At 40.4% G+C, this 12,280-nt stretch overlaps 1 protein-coding gene across 1 annotated transcript in view; it reads right to left on the bottom strand.

Annotated features, from left to right (window-relative positions):
• plekha7b (pleckstrin homology domain containing, family A member 7b) overlaps positions 1-7,612 on the bottom strand; it is a 74,568-nt gene extending 66,956 nt beyond the window's left edge. The window contains exons 1-3 of the mRNA XM_069663171.1: positions 7,511-7,612; positions 7,332-7,408; positions 7,164-7,221 (exon numbers count right to left, since the gene is read on the bottom strand). Of these exons, the coding sequence (XP_069519272.1) occupies positions 7,164-7,221; positions 7,332-7,408; positions 7,511-7,593 (218 nt within the window). The 5' untranslated portion in view covers positions 7,594-7,612. The remainder of the gene's footprint in view (positions 1-7,163; positions 7,222-7,331; positions 7,409-7,510) is intronic.
• Positions 7,613-12,280: the final 4,668 nt, after the last annotated feature.

The raw sequence follows: 12,280 nt of genomic DNA, 5'->3' as shown, positions 1-12,280 counted from the left end.
CCGTCCCGCCCTCATTAGTTTCACCTGTTCACCTCCTATCACCAGCCTGGACTCTCCTACCCACACACCTGTTCTACATTTCCTTCATCAGCTCCCCCAGCATAAAGCCAGACAGTTTTCATGTTTCTCTGGCAGTTCATTTGTGTTTTCCATGCTGCGGTATCCCAGCCTGCTTGTTCTGATTTTGTCCCTGGACCTGTTTCCTGCCCCTGCCTGCCGGCCATACCCGGACTCTGTAAGGCTCTTTGTTTTTCCATTAAATATCTCTCGTATCGTTGCATCTGCCCGCCTGCCTGCCTGGTCACTGTGTCTGCATTTGGGTCCAGTTTCCCTGCTCTCCTGCATTTTGTGACAATATGTGCAAATAAATCAGATTCCCAGTACATCATTTATTGATCTGAGTTGCTAATTTGAATGTTAATGTGCTTATGCAGCTCATGTGCATCATGTGATCACAACATAAGCAGATTTTCTGAGTCATCAAAAGGCATAATGCTTGTAGTACAGCTAAAGAATAAATCAGTAAAGGCAGGATGTTTCAAAAAACGTTGTGTCACAAAGTCAATAAAACGGTTTAAGGTAATTATTTAGCATAATAAATCTTTTTTTTAAAACATAGCTGTGCTTGCTCTGATTCCTTGGTTCTGATAAGAACTTGGAATAAGTGGATCCTAAGATCCCCTGCAAGTTAAAGGTGCATAAACTACACTGAAAGTGGTGCTATCATGGTCTAAAGACACCGCTTCCAGAAATATGGCTGCTACAGTTCTCTGTGGTGCCTTATAGAGGCAGTTCAACAAGCAAAGTTGACCCTTGAGGATAAGAAAATTGTCGGGCAAATGCAACACAGTGTAAAAGGTGTGCCAAAGCCATTTCTCACAATAACCAGGCACAACTAATAAACTGGGAACGTGTGGGAGAGAGTGTAACTGCTTGGAAAATAGCAGAAGAGTGTGTCATCAAGAGCAGAGATGAGGGCAGATGCATAAATATGTAATCAGTATTTGCTCACTGGACCAAACATACAGTATGAAAGCTGTTGGTGTTGTGGGATCTTATTAAGCGTAACATCTGTTCCTATGTGTTGAATCTAATGACACCCAATTCCATCCATACCTTCTTCATTGTAACATCAAAGCCAGTTCCACACAGTACATGGGCACTCTCTCAGATAACACCATAGATTTGTAGATATCAATAACACAGAGGTCTGCAGTGTTCATCAGTGAGGACGAACAGCTGCCTTTCTGTCACCCGGGTCCTTCTCCTGTCTGCTGCCTGGAGCAGGAGAGCTCTACCTGATTGCTATTCAGTGTTTTCAATCGTTCTTCATTGCTTCCAGTGGTCATGACAAACGATTTCCAAACACTGCCACTTGCATCCACAGTCCTTTGAGCTAACATGAAGGTTACTTTGCATATTTAACAGTAGTCTGTCTCATCTACAGTACCCAGGGGAAATTTAGACCAATGTTGTGGCTAAAGAGCCACATTGTACGTGGTTGTCCAATTAGTGTCGATGGATGAAGTCAATTGAAGCGATACATTACTTAGTGCGTGCTATAACGACTCGAAGCTTAATCCAAAAAGCAGCTGGACTTGGTTCAAGTTCTTAAAGACGTTTCACCTCTCTTTCGAAAACTTCTTCAGTTCTTCTCTTTTGGATGAGAGGTGAAAGAACGTCAACCAAATCCAGTTGCCTTTTGGATTTAGCTTCCAATTATCATGACCCGGATGACTGAGAACCTTCACAGACGCGCTAAAATTACCAGGACTGCTGAGTTCTCCTGCTTGTGGAGCCATACCAGCAGCACCTTCATGTAACAGGTTTCAATGTGCGTTAGCAGCCGCAGCTTCACCCTTATTTTGCTGCATTCCTTCAGAAGTATACTCTGCTCAAAAAAATGTCTGAATCAGCCAAATGTCTTTCTTAAAATCCTTTGCACTCATCTTTTGTAATGCCAATTTTGCAATTTGTTGCATAGTTTGTAGCTAGTTTGCAAAGGTGAGGACTGTAAGTCCAGGCTAAAATAGTCCGTCTGTCTTCCCAGCCACCAACCACGTCACTGTAAACCCTTTAAATGACGGCGCTGGAGCCAAAAGAACAACAGGTTTAGCATCTGTGCCAAGCTTCGCCCTGACAACAACAAGATCAGCAACAACTGCAATTGTCTTTAAAATCTTTACCTAACCCAGATAGATCAGGATGAAGTTGAAAATCAGGTAACAATCTCAACAAGTGTCAATACATTACCTAAGAATGAAGTTGGAGGTCTTTATCTGAGTCTTAATCTGAGCAGTGACCATTTCTCACGAGTCAGTTTCTGGTGCTTTTCAGCCTCTCTGAGAAAAAATATTTGGACTGGCTTCCTGCCTGATCCTGAAGGAAGAGCAGCTGGGATAAAACACTTTAAATGTGATGTGAAGCAAAACTCCCATCTCAAACAGAACGGCCTGCACTGAGAAACACATTAGGATTTTAACTATGCTATAAAAGTTTAAGAAGTCAATGTGTCGGGTACAGTGTGGAAAAGAGACGACACTGCCAAATAGCTCAAGTTAAATAGTTCTTTTAAAGTGAGGAATTGAGGAAATCTTGATTATACATAAATGCAGTATATTCTATTTTTAAACAAACAAAATTCAGGAAGGGCAAAGGTCATTTGAGCAAACCTTGGGGCCAATTTTTGCCCTGACTTATTTTGGCACTGATGTTTTGAAGTCAGCAGCGAGGTATGGATTTGCTGTGTTTGCAGAAAAAAAAAATCGAGCTTCATTAAGACAGCCGTAAGATAAGGGCCTGTAGGGATACTAAACTTCTTTTTCATCCCCTATTAAAACGCCTTGCTTCAAAACTCCCAAAACACCTCATGGCTAATTAGCTCATAGTGTCCTGATCAGAAATATTCAGCTAGTTAAGAAAATGCAAGCCCAACCTGAAAAATAACAAGCAGCAGGAGAATAAGAAGATAAAAAACACCTTCAAAACTAAATAGCGATAAATTATTGATGGGCTCATCATATTAGTAATGAAGCTGAGACAGAAGAATGTTATGGTGAGAAATGAACATCAAACATGTCTTCCTGGGCTGTTCCACAGCATTGTAAGCCCACTGAACAATGTGAACTTTGTCCCCAACAGGACACCATTGTACCTCAGCGGGGTCATTCATTTCCTCAGGGAGCTATACAATTGCACATTTCCTATACAGTGCCAGCAATGTAGTTTAGGAAAGACCTAACTTAACTCAGGTTTTATGATGAATGACTTAACACAATGGCTTATTGAGATGTATAAATATGACAAACGAATCCTATTACAAGAAGGACAATCACATTCATTTGTAATCTTTGTTTCCACCGTGTTCATGGATCTGAAACTAATCTATGAAATAGTTTACATTCTTCTCAATTGTTCCTCCAGTCGGATCATCTGTTACAAATAGACCTCTTTAACCATATGAGACAAACTTTAAAGTTCATGACAGTTCAACCATCGTTCTCTGTCCAATTTCTCACTCATATTAATACTCATCCCTGACACGAGCTTATGACTGCACACAGACCTGTTTCATCTCTGTCATATTATCTGCTGGGATTGAAACGGGACGATTTTGGAAGATGATTTCTAAATTGGGTCAGTCCCTTGGAGATCTGCCAGAAGTATGACAGGCAGAGACACTCTATTTCAATCTGCTGCCTCAGATGACAACAGACCTCGCCCATTACTTTTTGACAATCTCCTCCTCCAGTTCGCACAGTTCAATTCAGTCTATTGATTGTTTGTCAGTGTGTAGAGTGCTGTAACTAAAGTGAACTAAAAGTTAAGAAAAGCCGTAGAAACTTCATAATCAAACGATACTTCATCATATATAAAACCTTCCCTCGCTCGGTTGGAGCATTCAAAATAATGCATCGCACACATTTAAGAGATTGTTCAGGTTTGCAGGGCACAGACTGGCCTAAAGCGAGGTGTAAATAAATGTGGGTATTTCTACAGCGGCAGCATCTGAACAATCCTTCCTTTGTACTCAACTAAATACCAACATCAACACACAACTGAATCTACCGGCCGTTGTCACAGCAGCACCATGTCAACTTCAGTCCTGCTCGAGTTTGTTGCTAAATGAGAAGCGGGGGGTTGGAAGCAGGTGTTTATATACAAAAGAAACTACTTTCCTTGAGCTTTAAACACAACTGTCGAAAGCTTTTTGTGAAATCTGATGTTTAAAGGGAAATTAGGGAGTGTGAGGCGAAATTTCAACAAACAAAAAGAACCCCTAATTGCACCCTGGAGCAGGAAAATAAACGTGGGGCTAAAGGGGGAGGCCCCTTTAGTCTTATAAGCAGTTTTAAAATGCTGACTTGTACACAGTGTTGTAAAAAATAACACTTGTGATGATTTTTATGGGCTGAAACAGGGCGACAGTCCAAGCAGTCCAGTCCTTTTCCAACTTTTTATATGTGATTTGAAGGAATAATCCACTTGGCTGGAGCCATCTTTGCTGTCTTCACTGTGTGAGGTGTGCCAGGTAACATTAATAACAAAGCAGATCTTGCACCAAAAGCTGTAAAGACATTCCTGGAGATGAAGCTGTTTTTTTTAACATTTAATCTGCCCAATGTTTTTAAGACGTGTGTTTAAGATCAGAGTAGTAATGAATTAAAAACCCCTGTGTATCCACTCATAGCTTGATTAGCTAAGTGCTGGAGTGAAAAGCCAGGTAGGCTCGACACAAGCAACACTCCCTATAATTACCTGTACACACACGGGACCAATACAGAGTCCTGGCATCATCCAGGTCTGCAGTAAATCAAGTAAACCACCAGAGATGAAGTCCTCCACGATGGGAAAATGACAGCACTCCATCACAAGAAAATAATAAATGCTTCATCAACAGAAACGTCCCCACTGAGCTGTACACCCATCAGCGGCTTGTCAAACTCAGTGATCCATATCAAGAATTAAACAAAGAGCAAACAATCTGTCATTATATAGACTTGCTGTATATCTGAGCTGGGTGACACAGACGGCATTTATTCTATGATCTCATAACCAATCTCCTACAGTTTACAGTTAAATATCGACATGGTCTACGTCGCATGATTCATCTCCAACGCGCTAATTTTGACTGAAACTGTAGGTTGAAAACAGTGACCCAGCAGTTTTACCTACTCTGACAAACAGCCAATGATTTGACTCTCCTTCACGCACCAGGAGAACATGGAGAAAAGCCTGCTGTGCTCCAGATAAGCTGTTCCTGTCTCCAACAAATTAGCCCTCAAAGACAAAGACACAAGCAGCGGGCAGGAGCAAAACAGGATCCTTCCACCAGGCCAACCGGGCAACAAGTAGTCGCCTGATTTAACAGCCTTGACATTTAGGCTGCCGTATATCACACAACTTCACTGTTACATTGTTCTCGCTTCTTACAGAGAAAAAACATGAATGAGGGGGACACAACAGCCGCCTTTATTCTACACACAATATAAATGTCAGCAACGGCGAATTTGTTATTTGAAACCATTTTATGTGTCTTTTTAAAGCCCATATTTTTGGATGTCTTTTAAAGTGTCTTTTGAATGCATGGACGTCTGTTTGTCTGGCTCAGTGCCACCTGCATGTAAAAGTTGTGATCCATGCAGGTGCTTTTCAAAACCACAATAATAGTTCCTCTTTTATCACACCGATCTATGCTGATTTCTGAGTGCAGGCATTTCCAAATTGAAAAAAAAAAGTGTCATATTGATTATACAGTGCTACAAACTGGTGTCTGCAGAGCTCTGCATGCTGCTGAGCTAAGACCTCTTATTCCAACTTCAGAGATACTGCAGTAACAGGGATGTAAAAGGCCATCTGTCCAAAACAAATGGGACAAACTAAAAGGCCCAAGACCGGCGACGGGTAGCGGATACACAAAATCTTACACAAACTACAGTAGGAGGAGTCTTTGTGATTCACAGTGATCCAGCGCCATGGAAGAATTTGTCTCCACTTTGTTTTAGTGTAGGCTTTCTATTTGTCATCATTAGACAGACTTATCTGATTGCTTTCATTATGATTAACTGGTTGCTCTTGTGTCCCATTTTTTTCTTTCACCATCTAATATACAGCTGCAGCCACAGATCACAATCCAAACTAAATTCAATCATGTAAAACTGTGCGGGTCGAAATGCAAATACAATGTAGAGCTGCTACGATTAATCAGAAGACAGTAATTGCAAAATATTTTGGTTCCAGCTTCTTAAATTTATGGATCTGCTGCTTTTTGTCATTTTGTGATAGAAAAGTATTTGGTTTAAAACTGCTTGTTCGGCAAAACAATCAATTTTGAGACATCACTTTGGGCTCTGAGAAACTGAAATCAGAAATTTTCACAACTTTCTGACATTTAGTGACCGAATAATATGGCGTAAAAATAATCATCCGATTAATCGATCATGAAAATAACCTTTAGTTGCAGCCCTAATATAATGCACATAATATTTGCGTTACCTAGCTAAGCAGAACAGATGTGCAGTGTCAGTGTAGCATTGATTGTGTTATGTCTTTCACTAACATGAATCCTGCTAATCTTAATGTGTGAAGGACGTGAAAATCTGTCAAAAAAAACAACTTCCCACTGCTGTCTGTGACTTTGGAAATCCTGTCCTCTCTGCTTCAATAATGCAATCATGCCATACATCTCTGTCACCACATGGTCACACCCCTCTCCTGCAACCTTTACAGTCTCTCTGTCACACACACTCTCTCCAACACACACACAGGCTGTACACCTATCTAATGGAGAGAGTAGAGGTCCTGCATGGAGGATGTGAGGAGAATTTTAATAGCCTTCTTCCTGTCCTGCTAAGCACTGCCACTTTCCATTCACAATGCAGGCAGAGGTAATTGGTTTCACCTATCCGATGGGACCCCAGTGTGTTAATCCATATGCCGGTGTGTCTCTGTGTCAACCCTAACCTTATGTTGTGTTGAAAGTACAGCCTTTTCATCTAGTTTGAGTACAAGTATTTGACTGCAGCTCAGTGTTACCAAACGTGTCGAAACTGCACAGGAAAGGAAAGGAGTAGAAGCATTTTTACACAAAGCACTTTCGCATAGCTAATGGGATCAAATTTAACACGGTCAAACTACGCAACAATGCTCACGAGCCCACTCACTTGATGAAGTAGCTGGCTCCTTCGTCCGTGAAGCCCTCTTCCCATCCTCTTGGCAAATCTACAACACGAACAAAAACACATTGAAGGAGCCCGCCACAGACAGAAAACACATTGCAGCAAAAGAAACGTCCCGTCGGTATCCTCCAAATCAGAATATTTGTCGCGTACCTGACCGTATCATGTGTCCCGAGTTAACAGGTTCACCAGTGCGTGGATGTAGCCAAGTAGTGCTATGAGTTTTATCACTGCAAGAAAGACACCTGTTACTGAAAGATAATAAAACAACCAAAAAAAAGCTGAACGTTAAAAATGCCGCGTGAAGCGTAGAGTAGTTTCACCCGGCTCACTTTATAAAGAAGACCCGTCCATCTCTACAAACTCCGTACGACCAGTGGTCAGGTAGGGTGTCCCGTCCGAGAGGTGCCGCCATGATCTCTCGTCTCCGGCTCGGCTCGTCCCCCCTCTCCCTCTCTCCGCAGACTTTCCCAGGGAGCCCGGTTAATACCACCACCGCTAGGGCTGCATAGTTTTTTTTAAAGGGGAAGAATGCCAAACTCAGGCCACTTACACGACTATGTTTTTAAGTAATTTGAGCTGAAGAAAACGGCTCACATGTTCCTTCAAGTAGTCTAGGAGACAATTGAAACACAGAGCTCTACAAAATAAAAGAACCCCATTGCGGAGAAAATTTTGGTTTAGTGGAATTGCACTTGATTAAAGCTGGAATTTATGAGGACACGGGCACATTTCAGGACATAAAAACATAAAATGGCCTTTGAAACCATTCTTATAGGATTTTATAGGATTTAGTTAGTCCTTTAAGTCTATTAAATGATCCCAGGGATATCACAATTAAACCAAAATAGATCAACATGCCTAGTTTTCCTCTTTTTAAACTACTGCAGTATTTGGATATGTGCGTGTAAGACGTGAGAGGAAATTAAAAGTATGTGTTAAGTTTATTTTGTAACCAGCTTTTCAGTGCTCTAGTTTGGAATGCTAGAAAGCAACAGTGTTAAATAAACTAACAGTGGAGGAGAAGTTGGTCTTAAACAAAGATAAAGTAAGACAACAGTGGTCACATTCAGTCTAAGTTTATGTGGGCTACATGTTGACTTTATCAGTGCATGGGGATGTATAAGAATGGAAAAGTGCACAACCACACTTAAGGCCCAGAAGGAAACTTTAAAAAATCTTTGTGTGTGTGTGTGTGTGTGTGTATATATATGCATTTATGCAATTATGCAATTATGCAATTATGCACTTTACCTTGAGACAAAGAAAGAAAAACCAATGCTTCAAGGTTGCTTTAAAAAAAAAAAGTAGTGTGTGTGTGAGTGTGTACTCAGAGCGGCTGCATGCATGAATGGCTGTATGTCCGTGCATAAATTGTGGAAGCTTTCGATGAAGTTTGTCACCTTCACTGCAGTCACGCTTTGAGGACAGAGAGCCGTCTGACCATGACACATTACAATAATGCTTACACTGCATCAAACAGACCTGCCCAATTTACCAATGGTGCCCATAAATTTCACTTGGGCTTTGTGAGAGGAGGCAATGTTCAAAGTCACAGTAGTGTTGGCACGGAAGTGAGTTTGCTGAGCCTTTAGAGACATCAGGGATGTTTTACTCCATCATGCCATGCTCTTATAAAAATTAAATACCAGTAATAGGATGCTCTCATGTAGCATCGTGTGCTTTAACTGGGGACGGTATCTAGACAAACTTGTCAAACAATCATAGAAAGGCACACAGTAATTCACCCTGTGAGGTGTAGATTACAGTATATATCTCCTTTGTGAAAGGGCAACACTACTGTACTGTACAGGGTGCACATCAGTGTTCAGAGAGCAGCAAACATCAGTCAACATATTAAATATTTGATCCGTGATTCCCTTTTGGGCAGGCTTTGTTTTAACATTCTCCAGTGGTTTAAGGTAGTGTTCTTCAAAGACAGCGAGAGATAAAACATTTCCTCTGGAAAAAAAGCACTGAAGTGAGCTGCTGGGTGGAAAACTATTCACTGCAAACCTTCTAAAGTCTTATCTACTTGACAGAGGAGCCAATGAAAACAAGGATTCTCTCTGCTATAATATGTTTCTGACTGTGCATATAGAGACAGAATAAGTCATAAAATATATTATAAATAAGATCTTCAGACATAAAAAACTGAATAAATTAGTCTGGAATCACAACAGATGCACATGCTTCTATACAGGGAAAAGTGGGGCACTTGGTGGTTATATGGCTTTTAAAATTATATGAATCATTTGCATGAAATCACCAGCTTAAACCTCAATTTACAACCTAAGGAAGACCCACCCCATCGCCATCAGTTAATGCCCAATCTGTTGTAATGTACGTTGGATTCTCCTTTAATTCAACGCTAATATATGTTTTACCTTGAAGGAAAAAAAACAAGTCTGTTAATTTATAAAATGTATCTGCATTTTGGGAAATCAATCTTCATCGTAAGGTAAAGCAGACCCTAAGAAGAGATCTGCAACAGGCATAAGTACATAAATACTGTCTGTAAAAATCATTAACACCCCTGTAATATTGATAAAGCCATACTTACATTTGGAGTAATTTGGTGCACAATTAACCTGTTGTGTATTCTGCAACCAGTCTGCATAATAAAGCACATCACACAAACTGCAGTGTAATCATCTCGTATCCCCACTCAATTGCTGTTATTTGACCTTGCTATGATTTATGATCATCCCCACTTCACACACAAACACACACACACGCCTATACATTGTAATTTACCCACAAACACACACATAGTTGATGCAGTCCAGTGCAGCTCTGCAGTACGGTCTCTGCTGCTGCTGATTCCTGCCTCTCGGCTGCCAGAGGCTCACAATGCAGCAAGGTGACTCAATGTTATTGTCTTCTCCTCAGAGAGGCTCCTCCTGCTGAATCACAGCTTACTGAAGGTGCTGGAAATGTAATAAAGACTCTCTTGTGCTCTTCTGTCTTTCATCTCTTCAGTTTTGGATTGTTTGGCTCCTAATCTGTCTGGCAGATGCCCACATAGGAAATCAATCACATCTTTTGTGAAATGCATTTTTTTCCTATTAACCCCTTAAACTGAGCAGGGTACGATGTAAAAAAAATGGTCTGCACATGTCTCAAACTGCCTTCATTATTACACAGTGTAGAGTTATATTTAGACAGCAGTGTCCTGTTCGTATCCAGCACATTTAATGATTATATAGTTGTTGATTAAAAAGAAGTGCTGATCTTCCCCATCTGCTCTATCTTTCTTTCACTTTCTCTGTTAGTTGTAATCTTTGACAATGATTAATTGCCTTCCAGCTCATTGAACTATTACACTGACACCTACAGGGCATGGATGTTATATTTAGTTAGAAGCCAACTGATCCACATAAAAATTGGATTCACTGTCTGGCTGTACCCGCCAAGCCTCATAAATAGTCTTTTTGGATCTTTCTAGCACTCACCGTTCGAGCAGAAAGCCAATGTTTTTATAACTCCTGCAACAAATTTATGCCCCCTATCCCAGCTGGTCCAAGCAGCTGCTGAAACAAGAGGGGGATCTAATTTAAACAGTTAATATCTTTTTAAAATGTGTGGTTTATAGTTAAACTCAATGAACAGAACAACTAGGTTAATAAAAAGGCTTTAGTTGGTCATTATCAAGCATGCATTATAACCTGTCCAGCTTACTTAACATGTGATTCAGTTCTACAGCTAAACATGTGTTATCTAAAGCACTTCACAGTTTACACATTCACACACAGTCACACACAGGCAGCAGCAGTCTAGGGCTTAGTGTCCTGGATACTTGACATGTGGGATTGAACCGTCAAGACTGCGATAAGTGGATGACCCACTGTGGCTTCTGAGCTACAGCCAAACAATGATTAATCGGTCACTGTGTGAGTTGTTTTTAACCTGCTGCTGGAGTCTGCCCACAGCTCATGTGATTGTACACAAGCAGTAAAGTTCACCAACTTTCCATCTCTGTCATGCCAAAATGCTTAAGCAACTGATGACCAACTAGAGGGCAAGATATTTAAATCAGTTGTTTATTTGATGGCATTCATCGGTATACAAATAACCATGTGATGCAATAATTCGATAAGTGACTCCTCACAAATTATACACAAAGTACTTCATTGAGATTCAAGGATGGTAATACCCACAAACACATAATAAAACACATGAGACTAATTTGGGCCATTTGCACAATAAGCAATGCATGGGAAAGTGTTTACTTCTTTCAGATTACTCACAATACTTAGTTTCTTTGAGTGTCTTCAGAAACTATAACAGAGGCTCTGGTTTCAGCAGCATTTATAGGCCATGGAGACCCTATAGAGGGATATAACCAACTGTAAGTATTGCATTTATGATATCCCCATTAGCACAGTGGGAAGGGCTGGGGGTCAGAGGTGAACTTGGACCCATTAATCAAAGAATGCTGCTCCCTGAGGTGAGTAAAAAAAAGGTGAGTTTTTACTCAATTTTACTTTAGTCCTGTACTTTTTGAGCTCCTGTAATTTACATATATTTACATTTCATTATATGCTACTTTGTGCTTCCACCCCAATACATTTATCTGACAGCTAGCCTATAGTTACAGGCTACACTGCAGATTAAATACAAAACTTATGATCACCTTATGCAACAGAATGAATTGTCATTAATATAAAAATAAAAAGATCCTATGGTAATTAGTTCCACATTGACCAGCTGCATCATCAATTACATTGATACATTAATACATTAATACATCAGTAATAATCTAATAACGTATTATTGTTGCAACCTACCTTCTTTAAGTATGTTAAATTTAATAGCATCCTCTTTTTCACAAATAAAATAATAAACAAGACTCATGTCGATATCCACTATATTGTGATGTAAAGTATTTGGGAAGGAAAAACACTTAGGACATTAGGAAACTGCGTCTTAATCTTTCCAGTGTGTTCGCTAACCTGACCTTCACTGTTCAAATTGCCCTAATTGGCTCGATCAGAAATAAGAAGTAACCGCCCACCTGCTCTGTCGTCATCTCGCCACGTACTATTCAGTGCAACGCAACTTGCTAGTCAATTCGACGAAAAGCTGAACTGACCACTGCG

The sequence above is a fragment of the Semicossyphus pulcher genome, unplaced genomic scaffold, assembly GCF_022749685.1.
Source record: "Semicossyphus pulcher isolate SPU_LCO1_2020_fin unplaced genomic scaffold, fSemPul1.0.p SCAF_1, whole genome shotgun sequence".
NCBI classification, from domain to species: domain Eukaryota; kingdom Metazoa; phylum Chordata; class Actinopteri; order Labriformes; family Labridae; genus Semicossyphus; species Semicossyphus pulcher.
Note: the sequence above shows the minus strand (reverse complement) of the source record. Positions and strands in the feature narration are given on the sequence as shown.